Source organism: Epinephelus lanceolatus, chromosome 21, assembly GCF_041903045.1.
Source record: "Epinephelus lanceolatus isolate andai-2023 chromosome 21, ASM4190304v1, whole genome shotgun sequence".
NCBI classification, from domain to species: domain Eukaryota; kingdom Metazoa; phylum Chordata; class Actinopteri; order Perciformes; family Serranidae; genus Epinephelus; species Epinephelus lanceolatus.
Genome location: NC_135754.1, coordinates 9481984 through 9504679, shown reverse-complemented (window position 1 = coordinate 9504679; position 22696 = coordinate 9481984). Strand labels below are relative to the sequence as shown.

Genomic DNA, 22696 nt, shown 5'->3' with positions numbered 1-22696 from the left:
GTCACAATTTATTTGTTTAATATATTTTGCACTGATATTCTGAATCTGCAAAGTAACTAACGACTAAAGCTTTAAAATATTGCAGTAAATAGCACAGTATTTCCCTCTCAAATGGTGTAGAGTTGGGGTATAAAGTAGCTTACTCAAGTATCCTAAAAGTACATCAAAACTGTACATAAGTTACTTTACTTGAGCTACTTTGTTACTTTCGACCACTGTATTTTGATGTACAGACACAAGTAGAAGCAACTTGTGCTGCAACAAGTGTGCGATCCCTCACTGGCTTCCCACTTCAGAACACTGCCAGTTGTGTTCAATGGGGTTGGAGGTGGTGCTGCCAGGAACTGAACCCAGATTTCTGGAGAAGCTGTTGATTTATATGACTATACCTTTATTTACACTAAACACAATATGTGAATGTGACATTTATTTTGTTAAATAAATCTGTAAAAATATCTAATGTATTCACAATTTTACAGGTTTCTGACCTCCAAATCCGATGAGGTAATGAAGCGTTTAGATGCTGACTGAAATTTTAGCTTCATGATATTATGGTTAGCTTTGATCAGATGTGTCTTTGTAATGAATGGGTCTAAATTCATGTGTCATGCCGTTTTACATGTAGAAATCTAGAGGGCGCACTTGCCGAAAGCTCGTCAGATGGCAACAAAACTGTACACCCGCTGTTTACGAGCAGCACTTGAAGGCACCGCGAGTGTACCGCTGATAACAGGCAGAGAGGAAGTGCTGTTATTGCAACATCGCTGCCACGTCTGTAGGATCCTCTGCAGCAGCAGCAGCAGCAGCAGCAACGGGACTGAGGACCGGGATGGGCCGGTGCCGGGCGGTGGGGGGATGAGAGGGAGAGGTGGGAGTGACCGAGGAAACACAGAGCAGAGAAAGGAGAGAGGAAACACGTAAGAGCCTGGCTGGGAGAAGGCTGCCCGCAGCTCCAGCTCGAAGGAGCGAGCGCTGCCTTCTGGAGGAGCCGGAGCTCCATTGTTCCAACAGAGCGGCTTGTTTCTGCGCTTTCCCCTGGCTCAGGAGGAGGGCGTCCCCCATGCTAAACTCAGGGACAATGGAGGAATTCGTCACCGAGGAGGAAGAGCCGTGGTACGACCAGCAGGACCTGGAGCAGGGTAAGACAAGGAGACAGCCATCCTCCCAGCCCGCAGCATCCCCACCGTCAGCTGCTGGCGCCTGTGCCGGTGTGGCCGGTCAGCTGGCCTCCACTTAACAAAGGCTCTCTGTCATGTAAAGAGACGGCAGAGATGTCTTTTAGAAGCACTTCCTCTATTTCAATGCAATCAAACCAACATTGAAATAGTTCCCAGTGAGCGGGCTGTGCTTCTTTGACAACAATACATTGACAGCATGCCAAGCAGGGCCTGTTATTGCTGGAGACTGTCAGAATAATACTGTGTTATAGAGCCCTGGTGACAATGGTAACAGGCTGTAACCAGGGCTGTCATTTATTGGAAATTTAACATTATAAAATTTATAATATCACAGAGTAAAGAACAAAGTGTACTCATCATTTCAGAGTCATTAACCCATCATTTTGTCTGAATACACAAGATAAGCAATAGTGTTACTATGATGACATTGGGTCTATGGTTGCCTTTGTTGCTTGGAAAACTAGAGTCAAGGTTTATCCACCTTATATATACTCATCCATTATATACAAAAACGCTTAATATGCTCACCAAAACTGTATATTGTTGTTTAAAGGGTCTAAATACTAATGTAATATGAGCTTTTAATAACCAGCAGGATGTAGAGGCAGCCTCAGTCTGCATTTTCCTCTAAGTTGACATTGTGCTGGTTAGAACTGCAACTAACTGTTGTTTTCATTATTGATTCATTTGTCAAATCCTTTCTCCATTAATAGATTACTCATTAGGTCTATAAAAAATAAAAAAAATGTGTGAAATGCTCAACACAATATCCTAGATCCCAAGGTGATGTTATACTGTCTTGCATTGTTTGACCAAGACTCCAAAACCCAAGAATGTACAATATACTGTAATGTTAAGACGGGGATTAACAGCAAATTCTTACACATAAGAAGGAGGAACCATTAACAAAGAGAAAACCAACCAACCAATTAATTAATCCACCGCACACTGTGCAGGTAGTGATGACTGGGCAAAAACAAACCAGCAGTTAAATAACCTCTGTTTTTCTGTAATAATGTCACCTGCGTTATACAGTAACAGTATGTGTGAATCTGTCACAGCTACATATATCTTGGTCCTGGTATTTGAATATATGTAAATAGTGTGAGTAGGCACTGGACGATGTGAAAATTTTATGTCACAATTATCCTTGCCAAAGTAATTGTTATTCATGGTATCATCCAGCTTATTATCAAAATATGCTTAAAACTATAGTGGAATCACTTTACCTTACATCATGTTAAGACATAAGTATGGCATCAGACAGGACACATCTTTTTTTAGGGTTGCTTTAGTGAGTGGCCCAGTGGCCAGGCTTTTAAGCTTTTTGAAATGGCATCGTATCTTTCAGTATGAAATATGCAGGTGCTTGATTTTAGGTTGGTGGGTATGCAGTCTATATTAGCACAGTCTCTTTTATTGTTGGTTGTCCAGCCGTCTTTTTGGGTGCTGCTGGACATGATATTCATGATTTTCCCGATAAAGAGAACCATGAACTTACTGTGTTTATATCTACCATATAATCCTCATCAGAACTTCGTAAAGAAAAAATCTTGCAAAAACAAACCAGCAGGAGGGTTCACTGTTCAGACTCCGTGTAATTAACCTAGTTCAGAGTCAGCTAATTAACCGCCATTTTTCCATTACAAGGTCACCTGCTCTTTATGGAAACAGCATGAGTGAATCTATCACAGCTATCACACCTTTAAGAGGTTTCCAAATGTATTTCAGTATTGATAAAAAATGTATCTAATCACTATTATGTTATGCCAGATGGACTTATTGTATCAGTTAATTTCCATATAGATGAGGACTGGCTTTTTATATTTCACTTCGGTTATCAGCAAAGTACATTTTAGATGAGGTCACACTGTATATTGCTACTTACTGAACATCTGCAAAGACATTTATTAGCCGATTTACCACCAATTTCAATATATATAAGTAAATTTGGCGATCCCTCCTGCTGATTGTGGTTTTAACATTTCTATAATATGACTCATCATAGACAAAGACTCCTCGCTGTTCTCTGCAGCACTTACTTCATTTCCAGTCTCTCTTCATCTCTCATTCACTTGTCCTCGTGGCAAGTAATTATAACTGTATGCTCCCAGAGATGACGTAGTGCTGATTCAGTTATTTTTACTTGACTACAAACATACAGTGTGTGCACACACAGGCACACAGGTACCTGTGATCATAAATTCATGGGTTTGTTACATCCTGCACACAATTTGTCACAGCAGGATAAAAACACTGTAGATCTTCACCAGCCTTTATTTGGGGAATTACAGAGTAAACGATCAGTCAAAATGGCTGGTGTAAAACAGTCCACGCAGAGAGCTGTGTGTCTGAGGATGTTAGACCTCTCAGAGCAGCACTGTGCTTCAAAGTGCTGACGGCCTGAGCTCATGTTTTGTTGTGCGACATTTCAGGATGCCACGAATCCTTCAGAGAGAGACGCCACTGTCACTGTGTTACAGTACTGTAGTTGTTGTTGTGCAGGAAGCAGTGAAAGGCTCATCAGTCTGACCTAAGTGCTGTGGGGGAAAAAGGCTCTTTTGCGAGATCTATGGAGGAGAAACATGGAGGAACTGGAACTGATTAGTAGATATACAGAAAAAAATAATTTGCAACTATTTTTCTGATTGTTTCAAGCAAAAATAGTCCAACTATGCCAAATATTCTCTGGTTCCTGCTGCCCAGATGAGAGGACCTGGCTGCTTTTCTCTGTCACATTTGAATATCTTTGGGTTGTTGCCTTTTGGTAGAACAAAACAAACACATTTTAAGATGTCATACTGGACTCTGGGAAGTTGTGATGGGCATTTATTCCTAAGGTTTAGACATGAGGTAAAGCAAAAAAACAACTTGCAGATTAATCATTAATGAAATTAATTGTTAGCTGCAGCCATAAAATAGTGTAGCTCCAAAACTGGTTGTCACATCCTTGTAGGCATGGTCTGTTTACTTAAGCCCTCTATATAAGCTGCCTTGTAGGAGTTTATGTTCTTTTGCTAAAAACTTGTTGGGTGTTTTTTAAGCTGATTCCAATATATTTATACTCAGCTTGTTGTAATTGGATTACCAACAAATAATGAAGGATTTTACTGCAGGATTTCCAGAAGATTATTGAGAATAACAAAATAAAGTGACAAGAATTTATTGCACGGGTTAGTAATTTTCCTGATAGTTTATCATGGATTTTACTTGAAAGAACCACTACATGCTATTAGTTACTTATTATAAGGGAAACAGGGATGAAGCTCTATAGCTTTAGACAATAAATTTAAACAATATAACTGAACAGCTAAGTCAATGGGAAAAAAAATCAGAAAAATCCCCCAAAAGTAGAGAGTGAACTGGAGATTGACCCTGCTTGTAATGTAATCAAGAAGATGCAATATATCAACTGTAAGTGGAGCGTTCCTGTAAAATTTGATGTCATGTTGTTTATTAATGGCATCACACCTGGTAAAATGAAGATACTGGCAAGCAGATTTCCCAGGATAGCAACAGTATGACTTGCCCTTTGCTGCCTTACCCTGCCTCTGATCGGCTTACACTGATATTCTACAATTAACCAATCCCACTCCTCTTACCTAAAGCTAACCAACCCAAAAAAAAGATGTAACAAGTACCAGCCAATCCTATGGAGAGTAGGGCATTGCTACTGGCAACAGTCATTTAGCTTAGCTTAGCATAAAGACTTGGAGCGGGGGGAAACCAGGCCCCTAGAAGTGTGCCGGGCTTTGAAGCCAATTTTTGTAGTGGCCAATCAGTGGTACTGCAATTTCCGTAATCCATCACGTGATGCCATTCAAAAAGACTTTTTCCCATAGACTTACATTTAGAAAGAGATGTCTATAAATCTGTGGATACATTTTTTTGAACGTCACAATGCAAAAGAACTTTGAGATATTTATTTATTTTATCCACATTCAAGTTAGCAAAGCACTAAACTGTAAGTCAGCCGCTCAGGCGCACTCAGCCATGCTTGGCAGCCATATGTCTCTAGTGTGCCTGCTCTATGGACCTAATGGTGTGGAAGCAGCGCTGATCATCTGGGTAATTTCATACCCCGAAAATAGAGCTTTTTCCCCTTCATGTGCCACTGAGCAACTTTGATAGGAATGAGCAGGGGCTTGCTGTCAATGCTGTATCCAGGTCTCTTAATACAGTGGTTCCCAACTGATGGGTTGCAGTCCTAAAGTGGGTTTCGGGTCCACTCTGAATGGACTGCACTTGAATCACGAACATGTCAAGTTTGTAAAAAACACTCTTTATTTTTAAGTACGGTGAATCTCTTGCACAGAGCTTTTATTTTGAAGTGTCGTTTCCTGTTTTCGAGCGAGTTACTAATGAACACCTACTTAACAGAGACAGCAAACTAGCTCAATGACATGGCCAAATGCAAGTGTGATGCTGAATATATTAAACTATGTGGACCTTAAACCAATGACGAAGGAGAATCTAGACCCTTTGGCTGGGCCAATTGGAAACCACTGTCATGATATATCCATGGGGTAACAGTTAGCCTGGTACCTTCCAAAGGTTACACAATCTGCCTGCCTGGGACTCCCAGAGCTCATTAACATGCTACATATTGTTTGTTCAGTCTGTACAAACAAGGGTAAAAAGGACATGTTGTGTTACAGAGCATTATGTTCTGGATTATTTCTTGCCCAGCTGCAGTTACCTCCTGGAGTACTGTCATATCAGTAAGGTAGAGGTACTGGTAGGTGGTCTTTGCACGAAGCTAAGCTAACCGGCTGGTGTCAGGACGGTGTCTGATCCTCTTTAAAGGAGTTACAGTCAGGTCCATAATTATTTGGACAATGATACAGTTGTCGTCATTTTGGCTCTGTACACCACCACAATGGGTTTTAAATGAAACAATGAATACCTCCTTAAAGTGCAGACTCTCAGCTTTCATTTAAGGCTTTTTTCAAAAATGTAGTATGAACCGTGTAGGAATGACAACCATTTCTTCACACAGTCCCCCGACTTTAAGGGCTCATAAGTATTTGGACAAACTAACATAATCATCAATTAAACAGTCAGTTTTAATACTTGGTTGCAAATCCTTTACAGTCAATGACTGCCTGAAGTGTTGGACACATAGACATCATCAGATGCTGGGTTTCTTCCCTGGTGATGCTCTGCCAGCCCTTTACTGCAGCCGTCTGCACTTCCTGCTTGTGTTTTGGGTGTTTTGCCCCCAGTTTTGGCTTCAGCAAGAGAAACGCATGCTCAGTTGGATTCAGGTCAGATGATATGACTTGGCCATTGCAGAACATTCCACTTCTTTGCCTTAAAAATGTCTTTGGTTGCTTTTGCAATATGCTTCAGGTCAATGTCCAACTGCACTGTGAAGCATCGTCCAATGAGTTTTGAAGCATTTGGTTGAATCTGAGCAGATAATGGTGCCCCAAACATTTCAGCTTTCATCCTGCTGCTCTTGTAAGCAAGACAAGACTTCACTAGAATAAATACAGAGGGTTTATCACAAGATGCAAACCATCGGTTAGCCTTAAAAATGGAAGGCCAGATTAGAGTTTGTCAAAAACCATCTAAAAAGCCTGTACAGTTGTGGAACAGCATACTATGGACAGATAAAACAAACATCAACTACCAGAATGATGGGAAGACAAGAGAAGGAAGAAGGGAAGGAACTGCTCATGATCCAAAGCACACCACCTCATCAGTGAAGCATGGTGGAGGTACTGTTATGTCATGGCCATGTATGGCTGCCAGTGGAACTGGTTCTCTTGTATTTATTAATGATGTGACTGCTGAGAAGAGCAGCAGGATGAAAGCTGAAGTGTTTGGGGCTACATTATCTGCTCAGATTCAACCAAATGCTTCAAAACTCATTGGACGATGCTTCACAGTGCAGTTGGACAATGACCTGAAGCATACTGCAAAAGCAACCAAAGACATTTTTAAGGCAAAGAAGTGGAATGTTCTGCAACGGCCAAGTCATATCATCTGACCTGAATCCAACTGAGCATGCGTTTCTCTTGCTGAAGCCAAAACTGAGGGCAAAACACCCAAAACACAAGCAGGAAGTGCAGACGGCTGCAGTAAAGGGCTGGCAGAGCATCACCAGGGAAGAAACCCAGCATCTGATGATGCCTATGTGTCCAACACTTCAGGCAGTCATTGACTGTAAAGGATTTGCAACCAAGTAATAAAACTGACTGTTTAATTGATGATTATGTTAGTTTGTCCAAATACTTATGAGCCCTTAAAGTCGGGGGACTGTGTGAAGAAATGGTTGTCATTCCTACACGGTTCATACTACATTTTTGAAAAAAGCCTTAAATGAAAGCTGAGAGTCTGCACTTTAAGCAGGTATTCATTGTTTCATTTAAAACCCATTGTGGTGGTGTACAGAGCCAAAATGACGACAACTGTATCATTGTCCAAATAATTATGGACCTGACTGTATATATAACATTCGGAGCATATCTAAGATTCAGAATCTGAGTCAGGATTGTCTTCTCAACATGGAGGTGGCTAAGCTGGCAACTAGCAGCTAATGGTGCTAGCTGTTAATGGTACTAACAGTGCAAACAGTGCTGAAAGAGCTATGGTTTACTAACGCGGGGGGGCATTACACTTATGCAACAATGCCGTGATCAGCAGTAAGTGCCCATAACCACCATATGAGTGCAGTGCAGAGCGGGATCATTTACCACAACAACAAACATAAAATCTCGGATTACAATACACACAGAATTACCATGACTTCTAGGGTTGGGTCGGTTCTCGGTAATACCAATTCAGTTCGGTACTCCGTCTTGGACCGTTTTTTTTTTTTTTGTTTTTTTTTTGAGACCAACTGGACCGCATACTCTGGTGGAATGTATGCGGAGCGGACTCCGCGGAGGTCCGCCCGGTAAAAGTGGACGTCCGCAAGCCCTGTGCGCGCAAAGTACGACTGTGCGGACTCCGCTCCGCGCACCAGTGTCACACAAAAGACTATTCGGCATGTATTTTTCACATCGCGGGGATTTTTCACGGACATTTTTACACGCAGTCCGCTCCGCTTATAGTACGCCCTAGCCTGTGGGCACCTGTGTCTGCCTCTTCGCCAAGCGCACAGCGAGCAGGAGAGAGAGGGGGGTGGGGGTCCTTTAACTAGCAAGAGAGTTAAGAAGCTCATGTCCCAAAATGTCGTACTCTTCCTTTAAGTCATTTGAGAATGAAGCTCTACATTTGTGTGGAAGTTTAGCAGATGTCATACTTGGAAATCAGAGTTCCCCTGTGGAATGTAAATGATTTTATGTTGTAGTTAAAGCTCACATTTCAACTCTTAAAGCAGAAAAACAGGAGGGATGCAGACATGTAATTTGGATGCGTCTTTGTTTGGGCTATTGTGCGTTAGCCAAAGCCTCTACTGGCCCCAGTCCAAGAGGAAAATACGTGGCTCTACCAGCTGGGACTGAAGGCTTGTTGGCTTGACTTACATCTGATGAGAGGCTTCCTCAGCTGTTAAGTGTTCTTGTTACAGCTTAATAAGTGTTTATGCCACCCAAATACAGAGTATTAAAGAGCAAAGGTCCCAGTGTGGGTCATAAAAATGTTGCTACACACTGCTGCTTTGGCATTTTCATGCATTAGTGCAGTTTATGAGCAGAAAAGCAGTCGGCCATAGCACTAAATAATTCATTTCTGGCCACTGAATGTTTCTAGAACCTTTTCTGTTAGAAAGTCCCATCTGTAACACAGGACAAGAGGAGGAGAAATCTTGGTTTCCAGTCCACATTCCAATAAATCTCATGGGAGATATACACCTACCAAAACAACACCGCCTGTAGAAGTATTTTATCGAAAATGTCTACAGTACATGTGCACACATGTCTTTAAGTTTTTAGTAGCTGGTGTTTACAGTGAGAAACGTGCAATCAAGTGTTTTGAACCCACAAACACACTCCTTATGCTTGCAATTGGTTTGCTGAAGCATGCAGGAAATGTATTTGTCATACATGATGTGATTATGCTGGGCGTCAGTGGTTTCATCCTGTGTGGGTCAGGCCTCAGGTCCGTGTGGAGCAAACAGACAGTTGTCTGTGGCGAGTATCGACTTGCTAAGTTGTTTGCTAGCGCAGAGAGTTGTATTGATTGGGTCTTTCTCTCTCTCCCTTCTTCTATTCTCCTGTCACTGAGCTCCCTCGCCCTCTCTGGCAGCCGGAACACAGTGTTTGAGTTGTCTGGCCTTCTTGGTGGAATTTGGTTTTAGATTTGTCAGATTGGCCCAAGGCTGGAGGAGCTCGTCAGAGCTTATATAACTCTTTGATTTTATTATGAGAGGAATGCGTACTAGACTGACATTATACTGACCATGACGTTGCATGGTCTACCCAGTTATTTTCAGAATAGGATACTGCCATGGAATTTTCCTTGGTATTTCGGTGCATGATGATCACAATAAACAACATAAACAAAAAGAAAAACCAAGTACTGCAAGTACTGTTGAAGAAATGATTTTGTAAGTTGTACTATTTATTTTTTTTATCATAGCTAGCACTGTCACCGCTAACTACACAATGCTTTCTCAGTGTATTTCAGACATCATCGCTTATTGTGTTTTAGGAGAGTTTTGACTTTTTTGCTAAAAAACAAACTTTAAACTTGCATGAATTCATGTTTTGGCCATTAGTAGGGGGTGAGGAGGGTAAACCAAAGCAGTAAATATGCTGGCCGTAAAAACAAAACAACGAGCTAAAAGATGCTAAAACCCTCTGTAGAGCTAAGAGGAACTGTAAGTTGGGTGATAATCCTCTGTGATCCTCACTGCAAGTGACACCTTCTCATATTTATCATGAAAGAATTTAATTCCATGCTTTGAGTTGTAGACTGTTCCTGTAGAGCTTCTCTAGTTAACTCGTCCCAGCAGAAAGAGGGCTGGGTGGGCTCCTCAATCACAGCAGTATCCAGGACGAATCTATTCAGTGGTACCAGAGCTGCTGACGCCAGGGCCCCGCAGGAATTCATTAAGCTATCAGCACAGAGGGGAGTGTATGAATATGTCCATATGGAGCTGTTGGCAACTGCATGCTTAGCTTGCTGCTCATTAGTCTAATTGAAGGAGGTGAGGACAGGACCGCCAGGTAGAAGAGGAGCAAAACATGCAGGGACTGAAAAATAGAACCTGTCTGATACTGGAATTTTAAGGCTAAAACCAGTTTTGAAATTTACAATAATAATACAGTATATTAGTCTGTACCACAGGTTTCTGCACTATGATTTTTGTTACTTTTCAGCCATCATATCCTGATAACAATATATCCGTAAACTAAAATCTTCCTGAAGATTTAAGGGCCATACACATGCTGCTGCTTTAACTGCTTGGAAAACGAGAGGTCAGACGCTGGATGCTACTCGTTGTGCTTACTCTGTGCCAGCTTTCAAGTGCATGGAGGCAGGTTGCGCCTCAAGCGACTATAACCAGCACTGTATCATAGCCTACTTACCAGAAATCTCAAGTGCAGAGCTGATCTTCTTCTAGGCATTGTTTTGTAAATGTGTATTAGACCAAAAATATTGTCTGTGGCAAAGATGTAAAGCTCTGGGTAGCCCTGCACTAAAATGATCAACTTCTTCATATTTACGACAGACTGATATTTACGGAAGAAGGGAAAGATATCTGTAGGCTGTGATTGGTTGAACCTCATCACGTGACATGTGGTGCGCGCTGCTGCGTTCCAAAAGTTGAACTCTATTTATCTCAGGGCGCAGCTGCCAAACCCTGAATAATAGGCACTTGGGAACGCCTCCATGCCGCGATGCCAGTGTTTACACCAGAACTTGTCAAGTAAACACATTGTGTGTTGTTTTTGGCTCGTCTCTTTGTTATTCAGATCCAAAATGTTGCCATATGAGCCCTATATTCACCCCCAAAAAACACCTTCTTTTTCATAGACAAACAAAACCTTGTACATCTTCCCCCCTCCCATTTTTTACTGAGATTTGGATTGGTGTTGTAGGCCACCTGGTGAATCTAAGTCTAAGTTTCACTTTGCTTTTTGCTCCATTTTTGGTCTCCACCAACTCCTGATCCCTCTTTTTAGCTGCTAAATGCTTCCTTTGTTCACCAGTTAGTTGCTGCTTGTATCTGTCTGCTGCTTGATGCTGAGCAGGTCATATACAGTGGGTTTATCAGAGCTTTTTCACTGAAAACAGCTGCCTGCTACAACAGGAAACAAAGCTATAATAGCGGTAAGACTGAACCAAAACAGTACAGTTGTAAAACGCAAACACTGAGCTGGAAGGTGCTAAAAACCTTCCATAAAGCTGAGAAGAATTTCAGGGTTGGATGATAATTCTCTGGATTTTTCACTATGTGTATAAGTGACCCTGTTTACATTACACTGGTTGAGTACACAGTTTATCTTCTCCATTTGAGGTAAGTGTTGCAGTGATATACAGTATGTCAGGAGTTGTTGTAAGAGGCTTGTGACTTGGCATCCATCCTGGTGATCACTATTCAATACTGCAGACAGTCCCAGGACTGAATGAGAGATGACTTCAATGGCTGTTCAGTTTAGTCCTCTGCTGTCTTTCTGAGAGGTCGCAAATTACATCTTGCTGACTCAGACCTATAATGTAGGCCATCTGTACCGCTGAGTCAGGGCACAGTTAGAATAAAGAACGATGACAGTGACTCAGCTAAATTTGGAGGTGCTATAACAGTAAAAATCACAAAAAAACAGTGGAGTGTTGTGAAATAATAGTAGAGCAGTGGACTTTAGAGCAAGAGTTGTTAGACCAAGATCAACAACGTATGATTCCCTGCCTCAGCCAAAGTCTCCTGCGTTATTTCAGCCTATTTCTGTCCTAATCGCAGCGGAGAGGTGCCTCTTCAAATAATCTTGGCACCAGTCTCTGACCTTCATATTCAGTCAGCGGAGAGAAAAAGACCTGCAGGGGGACATGCTGCAGGAAGAAGATTGTCTTTCTGTCTCGCTGCTCTCCTCTCTGTATAATTGAACTGGTCCAGCGCAGGCTGAGAATATGTGATGGAGCTTTTGATCATTCTGTTCCAGACCCTGTTATAACCTCGCCTAAAATAGAACAATGCGCCCCATTAATCGTGGCAGTGGGTAATCTAAATTGTATGGCTGAAGTCTGATTAAATTCCCCCTTTTTGTCCTCTCAATCCTTATTAGCCTATCTTTGCTCTACCGCCATTTCATTTTCACACACTCACACATGTCTTTATCCATCCCGCCTTTCCCACTTCTCCTTGGCCTTCTTTTTCCCTATCCTCAACTTTTGCATTTTGTATCCATCTAGCTCAAGGTACACCTCTCTGTCTGCATTTGTGTCTTACTTGTTCATTTGTTTCTCAATTTCACTCTAATTTCTAGACCTCCACTTGGCAGCAGAGCTGGGGAAGACACTGCTGGAGAGGAACAAAGAGCTGGAGGATTCCCTGCAGCAGATGTACATCACTAATGAAGAGCAAGTGCAAGAGATCGAGGTATAATTGATGGAGTGCTGTCAAGAGTCTGACCTGATTCAGGCAGGATGGGAAGCACAGAGAAGGGCCTTAATATTATTCAAAATGATTGGTTTTGACATTGTTTTGTCAAAGAACAAATTTCTCCCTTATTAGCCTAATCTATTAATTAAATTAATAAATTAAAATAAATACAGGTAATAGAAAAGATATTTAGGAACGTGCCTTTAATAGTAAGGCTGTGAATGAGTTACCTTACTTTAATCCATGTTGTTGTGATACAAATTGTAATATTTTTTAGAATTTAATAGAGTTGTATGTGAAGGAATAAGACAACAATGCAAACTGTTTTTAATAAAACGGGTCACTAATATAATTTATATATTGGTTTGATTATAATCAGACAAAGTACAATTTTGGACATTTTAAAGTCTAAAGTTACCTTTGACCTTAGAGACAGCTGAAAAAGAGAAAAAGATAAGTGGTAAGTGGTAAATTCCATCTGCAGATGAAGATCATGTGATATGATCAGTGGCTCTGCAAACAGCTATGTAGATCTTAAATTGAGATTGTTCTGTCAAATTGAGAAGAGGGTCTGGAAATAAATAAAAAATTAAAGACCATTTTGTGATGGCATCACTCCAGCCTCAATACAGTGAACCACGATTTAAAACAGATGTGGGCTGGGGTGTAAAGTCGGGGGCCAGTGGCCTCTTCACTTCTTCCTAGCCCTCTACTTTCAGCCCCCTTGCTTGGACCACACCCATCTTTAAATTTGACCTCCATCTTGATCTCAACTACACACCTGTTTTGTGACTGCATCTTGCATGGTTGCAATGTTATCATACTGACAAAATCTGTCCACAGACAGACAGACAAACAGACAGACATATGAACTGTGGTATCTGTGGTAGTTCCCACTACAATTGGTGCCACCAGGACTAGGCTTTGGCGGTATCACAGTATTCCGGTAAACCAAGGTATTTAGACTTACTTTAGACTCCCTCGGCAAAAACAGTATCAGCCATCAATAAATAGATAATAAATAGATAAATGATAAATAATTACATAAATGAATCACATCAATGACACATGCTTTCCCATGCTGTTGGTTGAGATCTGAAGCTCTAAAGGTGCGGACACACCAAACCGACATCAAAGAACTAGCGGCAACGAAAGCCAATGTTGCGTTGTCTAAGTCGCTTCACGTTGCCCTGTGTCAGTTGCCTTTGAACACACTACAAAGACTACATCTAACGTCCGACGGACGTTCTGTGCCTGTGTGAGAGGAAATAACGCAAAAAGGGAAACCGGAAAACTAGGGCGACAGACGTTCACAGATGGCCCAACTTTGACCGACGACCAACTATCGGCTTGGTGTGTCAGGGCCTTAAGATTGTTGCTCCTGTCTGTGGACACAGCGTAAAGGTGTTTGCACAAACAAGCAGGTATGTGTTTATGTCCCACAGTACCTGACAAAGCAGCTGGAGGTCCTTCGGGACATGAACGAGCAGCATGCCAAAGTGTACGAGCAGCTGGACGGTACTGCCAGAGAGCTGGAACGCACCAACCACACACTAGTGATGGACAGTAAGAGCTCACAACAAAAGATAGAGAGGTAAGTGGGACTAGACATTTTCTTTTCTCTATCCCTTCATCCCCCTCCTCTTTATTTCTCAAACATTTTCTCTTCCTCGTGGACCAGTTTAACAGGGACCATTGAGGCTTTGCAGAACCAGGTGGAATCTCTCTCAGGGCAGGTGGAGCAGCTTCGCTCCATGGAGCAGCTGCGAGTCAGGAGGGAAAAGAGGGAACGACGCAAGACCATTCACTCCTTCCCTTGCCTGAGGGAGCTTTGCACAGCACCCAGGTACTTGTTATTTTTTCCACAGTCTGTAAAGGATGAGAGCAGGTTGCCAGTCATTTTTACAACAATGAAAAACACTCCCTGCAAGGAACTAGCTCTGTATTTGTCTGTCATTTTGTCAGGTATGAGGATGAGTTTGTAGTGGGCAGGGCTGAGAGCTTTACAGTGGACACAAAGCGTCCACCATTTGAAGAAGAGAACCAGCATCTGAGGGAGGCGGTATCAGCTCTACGAGCGGCTGCCCGGACTGAGAGAGGTCGTAGGGAGGGGGTGGAGAGAGAGTGCAACCTCCTTCTTGCAGAGTTCTCCCGCCTGCAGACACGGGTGCAGGTAGGTAGATTTTTAACAATTTTGGTTCACCTGCTTTAAGTGTATTATGTATGTAATATAGATGTCAAGGGTTAACCAGCAATTGATTAACTACTGAGAATATTTTTGATTGGTTACACATTAGGGGTGTAACGGTACACAAAAATCTCGGTTTTGGTACGTACCTCGGTACACAAGTCACGGTTCATTTTTTTTCGGTACAGTAATGAAAAAAATAGACAACTATTAAATATATTTTACTTATTGGTAACCTTATTAAAACATACCACCACAGCAGTTAACTCTTTTTACACAATTTTTGAATGAAACAAATAAAATCCTGCTTTTTCACATTGTTTGAATGAAAATAGAAATATAAAAGTGAAAAATAAAATCCAGCTGTTTTTTTAACACATTTTTTGAATGAAAAATATAAATATAAATTTCTGCTTTAACAGTTTTACTCAATTAAAATAAAAAGTATAGTGCAGCTGGTCAGCTTTAAAGCCTGCTTAAATTCAGTTTTACTAGGAACTTACTTAGCTTTCCCACTTTGTTAAAGTGCAGGAAACAAAACATGCTTATATCTAAAGTGCAGCTTAAACAATTTTACTCAACTCCAGTGGCGTTGGTTATTTCTTTAGCACGATGGTCAGGGAAACGCTCTTTCTTTTTAAACGACGACAATATCATAGTTTGCACCAGATTGCTTTTTCTAGTCGTGCCGGTTAACGTTCAACGTTAACGTGGTGTCGCTTTAGATGCGTTAGCATGTTAGACGTGTTTCCACATACATACCCGACCACTGTTCTGCAGTGTCGGCACACTGCTTTTGTCTTGTCCACTTGTTTATTTCCATCTTCGTATTTTACCCTGAAACCAAAGTGTTCCCAAACGGAGGACTAAGGTTTGCGGGTGGGTCTTCAGGTTTGTCAGGCTCACTTGCCATGTTGTCAAAATGCGAGAATGCGCTGCACAAAGTGAAAGCGGAGATTTACGGTCGGACTCGGTCCGTCACTCAATTATGTCCGGCGGAACTAGATTTTTTAAATAGTTCAGCTCGCAAAAACAGAATTAAAATAAAACAAAATAAAATAAAATAATATCCTGTGCCCAATAATTCGGTACAGGGTCGTGCCGAACCGAAAGTCGCGTACCGAACGGTTCGACACAAATACAGGTACCGTTACAGCCCTATTACACATGCAGGTCTGTAGGTTAGTTTTGCTACTCGTGTTTACTGCACTGTGCATCGACCATGTCAGGTGGGCGCTAACTAGCTGCACCAATCATTAGGCGATTTCTGCTAGTAACGCTGTCCAGAATCAGCATTACTGTGGAAACATTTCACCCACCCTCCTCCCAGGTTGCTCTGGTGAGTAAGTGGCTCAGTATATAGAGCTGCGAGCTGCAAGCTCTGTTGGCACAGTTAGCAGTGTCAGCACAGCTAGTGTTGCTAACGTACTAAACAATGCTAAAGGGGCTTTGCGGCTCAAAATGAAGTGGCTTACGCACCAGTGTTAGCTGGGGAAACCTGAAGGTGGCTACCATCTTTCCGCCTCACCAGCGGTAATCTCCGAATGAGCGGCACCGCTAGCTAGCTCCCACCTGACTTGGCTGGTGCGCAGTGTAGAATGCAAGGCTTACGTTAGCTAACCAATGGAGACCGAAGGGTGGGCAGTGGGTATAATGTTTCCACATGCAAACGTGGCTGCTAGCTGTCTGTCTGTAAACAAAGCCATCATAAAATAAAGAAAAGGCAAGACATTTACATACAAAACATTAAAATTTCACCACCTCTGAATGGACGGTGCTTTGAAATGCAGCACTGGAGCTCACTGAGTGCTTGACCAAAAGAAAAGATGTCTTGTATTTTGTGTCATTTTCCTTTTTTTTTTCGTCCTTTAAAATTAGCTGGTTAGTTTTTGGTTAATGGATATCAGACTATCAAAAGCAAAATGGACCGAAAGTGACATCAGTAGTATACAAATACATCTGTCGAGAATATCTTTTCAATCATATATAGGAACAATGTTGATTGTCTTTGCTTTTAGGATGCTGAGAGCTGCCAGGCGAGGGTACGGGAGTTGGAGGTGGAGCTACAGGAGCTGCAGCAGCTACGTCGTGCTCGGACTTTCCTGCTGAGCAGCGAGGATGACGGTGTGACTATTACCCAGACTGTCCTCAACAGCACCCCAGAGACTGACACCTTCCTGGAAGTTGAGGTTGGGGAGACAGGTGGCGGCGTGAGGGAGGAGACTGAAGGCGGAGGAGGTGTGGGAGGGGAGGCTCTCCCCGAGTCCAGCCCTGTGAGGAAAAGCTGCAGTGACACGGCGCTCAATGCCATCGTGGCCCGCGACGCGTCCGGCCGCAGGAGGGGAAGCTACGCTCTCCACGCCAACAGCGTGAGGAAAAGAGGGATGTCCATCCTCAGGGAGGTGGATGAGCAGTACCACGCCTTACTGGAGAAATATGAAGAGTTGTTAGGGAAGTGTAGGCGCCACGAGGAGAGTCTGTGCCACGCCGGGGTCCAGACTTCCAGACCCGTATCCAGAGACCCGTCCATGAAAGACTGTGCCATGGGCCCCACCCCAGCACCTCCTCCTACCCCTACCCAGTCGCCCTCCACCCCTGAGGCCATTGAGAGCATCAGTAAGCAGGTGGAGCAAGTGGATAAGAGGCTGGGACAGAACACTCCAGAGTACAAGGCCCTTTTTAAGGAGATCTTCTCTCGTATCCAGAAGACCAAGATGGACATCAAAGCTACCAAAGCGGCTAAGGCTAGCAAATCTGGCAAATCTGGCAAGTCTAGTAAACACTAGTGGTACTGATTGGGTTTAGAGAGGACGATAGTATGTTATTTCAGTGTTAGGTGCTAGAGTTTGTTAACAGAGGCTTAAACATTCTTATAGAAGGTGCTAGTTTGAAAATCACTAAATTCAAGTACAGTTCAGTTTAGGTCAAATTAGGGCGCACGGTTTCATCCAGAACTGAAACCTTGCAGTGTATACAAGAATCTGATGTGCATGTGATCAGTTTTAAAACTTTGCAGAATTCAGTCATATATATAAAACATGGATGGATTTGTTAAGATTGAGACTACCCTTATTTTATTTAGTGTTCCTACTAAATATATACTGGCTTCACTGCCTGACTACTTTAGGCATATACCACAATAATACAATAACAGCAATATGCCTCACATGAGCCTCACAAGTGCACTAAATGTTAAAGCGTCACAAAATAACACTTGAAAATTTGCATCTCTGATGAAAACATGAGTGGAAATCTAAAACTAATATTAACATGAGCTGTACCTGTTATTATAATGGACTCTACTAACATTTGTAGGCTATAATCTAATTACACCAAGAAAGACAAAGATTGCTCCTCTCAGGCCACAGTGCTGTCAGTCTCGGATGAATTCGAGGTGCTAATAGTTCTTCCCCCATCATATATCACTATAGAAATGAACACTGTTCAAAATTTATATAAGCCTTTAGTGTGGATGGCATTGCTGCCCTCCTGCACCGTCCTCAGTGTGTGACCTTACTACTGCTTTTTAAAGTTTGTGGTGCCTCACAGGTTTTATCTAGAGGTTTGAGGAATAGCTTTCTTCTTGGCAGTTAGATAAAAAGATTGATACCACTTTGATGTCCATATGGTAAATATAAAGTTACAGAAGCTGGTTAGCCTAGCTTAGACAGGGAAACAGCTAGCCTGGCTCTATCAACATTGACACGTTACAGTTTTATGATCTGCGCCAAAGAATTTCTTGGCTGAGAACAGAAACCACAAACTGTTTTTACTTAGTTTTCTAGCAGATTAACTAAACAAAATATAACATGTTAATTAGAAATCTTTAAAAGGTGGATACTGTTAGCTTTGGACAGAATAATGTTAGCTGTTTACTCCTGCTTTGAGTCATTAGCTATATAGGTAATCATGCTGTAGCTTCATGTTTAGCAAAGAAACTATAGACTGTATAACTCACCCATTAATATCTTATCAAAGCTCATATTACGCATTATCCTGCTTAATAAAGGTACATAATAATTTTGGGTTGTGGCTTGATTGTAACCCCAGATTTGCAAACCAATGGCAAGCTGCTTCAAAATATTCTTGTCTCACTGTTTCATGGTTTGACAACACTGTGGTTAAGGTCTGGTTCTGCTTAGGCACAAAAGCACTTGGTTGGGGTTAGGAAAAGATAATGGTTTAGGCTAAAATGATCACTTGAACTTGCGAATCTGGGGTTAGACAAGACCAGCATTGTGGCTGTTGCCATCTTGTAATGATGCGTGGGTTAGGAATTTTTTAAAAATCTGCCCTAACCCAGCCTGGTAAGAAAGCCAAATGGCCCTGCCCAACTGGCAAACCTGCAAACCCACAACACAGAGCTTCATGGAAGGTTTCATTGAATGACCATCACTAAAAACAACCTTCCTGCTGTTGGCTATATTGTATGTCATTTCAAGTATCACAATATAAAACGTGTTTTCTGTTTAAAAAGTACAAAGTAGGAGGACAGCAAGTATTCATCCATCTTTTAAATGGTTATATCTTCAGTATGATCTCAAGCGAACAGTTGATATCCTATGTTTACATAAGCACACAGCTGATAGGTACTGTACAGTGGTTTACATGATGTAATAGCAGTGCATGTTTAAAGGATTTAGTGTGAACAAAGAGAGACGCTTGCTGTTAGGACATGGTGTTAGGCCTACATTTTCTCAGAGGACATATTCTTACAAGACATTATGACCAGAGAGATTTAACTATAAGATTTAAGTTCCAGCAGATTTTTACTGGTCAAAAATCTGACAATGAGAGAGATGGAGAGAGAGATAGAAAAAGGTGAAGAGAAGGTGGAAGGTGGACTGTTGCACAAACTGTAAGTTATCAATAATTTTCTCAGAACACTGATTTGTCACTTGGTTTGCCGCTAGGAGTGACCATATTTGTAGAGCGAGGGGTGGAGCTGACTCAGACTGTGGAGACACCTTGCTGACAGCCTGTCAATTCACAGTGACCACACCCTTAATTATGCATAACTTTAAGCCTTAATAAAATTTAAACAGGTTATATAAAAATTCAGCCCCTGTGCAGTTGTCATGAAGAGGGAAGTTAGCTATTGACCGCATTTTGTTTTTACCAGGCTGTAAACATGTTTACTTCTGTTGCAAAGTCTATGGGGATTGACTGGCTTTTGGAGCCAGCTTCAAGTGGCCGTTAGTGGCACTGCAATTTTTGGTAATTCCACGTTACCTTCATTTTGCAGCCGTAGAGGTTACCATTTGGAAAAGACAGTGGTATGGTATGGTATCAAACTGCCAGCAAGAGAGCAAATAAGTGCATTTCCCAAATATGAAACAATTTTGAGCCAGTGTTGATTACAGCAACACTTGTGCTTACATTTATAGTGCCAAGATGCCGTTGGATTTCAAGTACAAAATCCTGCCCAAAACTTTAGAAAAGGAATCCAGACTGGAAACTTCTCCCCCCACTGTGTTCAAGTCACTTCAGGTCTCTTATGAGCACTGAAGTGTGTCTTCAACTGGACTACATCAGCCCACTGGGGCAACAATAAAACAGGTCAATGAGATACAGGAAGCGTTTAGTAGTGAGTGATCTACAGTATAGGCTTTAGTTTGGATAGTTAAACCTGTTGTGTTTTGAATGTGTAGGACTGATGATCCCACTAAATGCTAAAAAGCTGCTGTCTTGCAAAAGACAATCTGCAGATTGTTATTTTCACTATTTCCTGGGCATTATTGACACTCAGCATATAAACTATAAAAACACTGAGATGTCTAATAATGGTTTTGCACCACATACAGTATAACCATTTTTGGTTTTGGGGGAAACAGTTTTATTTTTATGTCTAACAGACCAGGCAGTGAAAAATAGCAGAAAGATGAGGCAAAGCTTTTGATTGTCATTGAATGAAGACAGCATGAAAAATGCATAGGGATGTGGATCCTTTTTAAAGAAAATGGTCTAGTGGTGAAAACTGGTATTAGAATTCTTAGAAGCTTTTTTATGAGTGTTGAGACTATTTTCCTTTAATTATAGCTGACACACTCTATAGTGGAATTGTAACCAGTATAAAGCTTCAAAACAGGGCTTTGTCTAGCACCTAGCAGTCTTACCAAACTATAAAACTAACCTGCAAACATATTGCACCTTTTTCACAGTATACAATACATATGCCTTTTTTCTGGGTAACCTCCTATGTATAAACCTTTGTTATAATGAATGTTATTACAGCTAATTTTATATCCGATTCTTAAGCAAAATTGGAGACATTACCAAGCTTGAAACCTTTCACACGTGGCATAGCTGACACCCGAGGGACCCTACACTCGTGTTTGCGGTTAATGTGTGTGTAAAAAGAGCGATGGATGGATGGTTGCCTGCAAACCAGTACTGAAATCAGCGAGGAATCTTGTAACCCCCCTGATGAAATAGGGGTTAATTGATTTTTGCTGCAGTTACGTTGGTGGTGTATGAGGTGCTTTTGAGGTCAATGCTTGTCTTTTAGAGCGTACAGAGGGAAGATCATGTGTTGGCATAGACAAAACAATGCCAAACCAGAGCCTGTTATTATTTTAAAAGGCTCATGAGGTTTCTGTACTGTAATGTCTTACCTATTGCACTTGAAAATGTTTGACGCCTCATCTTTTGCATATTTAGGATAGCTAATATGAAATTGTACCTGTGTATTTATTTGTGTGTGAATGTTTAATTTTTTTTTTTACTTTTTCAGTGTCTATATGTGAATGTCACTAACAAATTGTCAGAATTTACTTTGCTTTTGTTATCCAGTTTAAATGTGTGAGTTATTGGTTAAGATATTGGCATTAAAGTCTGCTCTGGTATTAGTTCATATCATTACTGAACTAAAACCTACTTTACCCTGTTAATAAAGCATAAAGCGTATCCCGTGTTGTTGTATTTACTGTGTAAAATGAAAACGAGTTAGCATTTTCCCACTAATGGTTTACTCCTCTCAAAGTCAGTTTTTTTTTCAATGGGCTTTTGGTTAAATTCCTGAAATAAAATTAACAGTATTTTTCTACTACTTGAAGATGTTATTGAGGTGAGGCTATGAGTGTGGCTATCGTGCTGTAAATGAGTAGACAGTCGATAATGTGTAAGCCTGGCGGGACAGAGCTTTAGCTTTTTTGTTAACTGTTAAGCTTATTTGAGAATGTATGTTTTACTCTCAAAAAATGTCAAGATATATTTAAGTTATTGTGCATTTACCAAATAATGTGCATTTGTAGGTTAAAATGATAAGGCTAATGCTGTAATTTAAGCTAACGCTCATTGCTTGCTAGCTAGCTAGGTAACTATCAGCTGAGAAATAACGGCAAGACCTGCAGGTCCTGTGAGTAAATCCCCCGTACGAAACACACAGGAATCAAAGCTTCAGTGACAGTTAAAGTTATATAGCCACGTATGGGACTTTTTAGTGTGGAGTTAAAGACTATAAACTATATGTATAATAATAAATAAATAAAAAATAGGAGAAAATATTAAAACTGATTAAGTCTTTGGTTCCCTATCACAAGTTGCCCATATCTACATCATCACCACCACCACCTATATCACCCTTTTTTGATGAGTTTTATAATTAAACTGTCAAGTTTAACTGTAGCCTATCCTAAGCCAGCTTGTGGACTGGCTGTATACTGGGCCTATGGATTTGTGGCAAGGGATATTGGGAAGCCCCTACACTCGTGTTGTGTCTCAATCTCTTTTCAAACATAATGGTGCGTTTGTTTCGTACTCCAAGGTCGGAAGTTGGAAGTGGGAATGACGTCACCTCCGAGTTGACAACAGTTGTTGCATTATAGCTGACAACGG

The 22696-nt window shown here is 41.4% G+C and overlaps 1 protein-coding gene across 1 annotated transcript; it reads left to right on the top strand.

The window, feature by feature from the left end:
• Nucleotides 1-690: 690 nt before the first annotated feature.
• On the top strand, nt 691-21766 carry LOC117247366 (cerebellar degeneration-related protein 2-like). Its single transcript, XM_033611891.2, has 6 exons — nt 691-1139; nt 12557-12669; nt 14118-14266; nt 14354-14518; nt 14638-14845; nt 16879-21766. The coding sequence occupies exons 1-6, from the start codon at nt 1061-1063 to the stop codon at nt 17644-17646; spliced, it is 1482 nt and encodes a 493-aa protein (XP_033467782.2). The 5' UTR covers nt 691-1060; the 3' UTR covers nt 17647-21766.
• Nucleotides 21767-22696: the final 930 nt, after the last annotated feature.

Coding starts and splice junctions, on each gene's coding strand:
- LOC117247366 (XM_033611891.2), top strand. CDS start 1,061: ATGCTAAACTCAGGGACAATGGAGGAATTCGTCACCGAGGAGGAAGAG. Junction 12,670..14,117: donor AGCAAGTGCAAGAGATCGAG/GTATAATTGATG, acceptor TATGTCCCACAG/TACCTGACAAAGCAGCTGGA. Junction 14,267..14,353: donor TCACAACAAAAGATAGAGAG/GTAAGTGGGACT, acceptor CTCGTGGACCAG/TTTAACAGGGACCATTGAGG.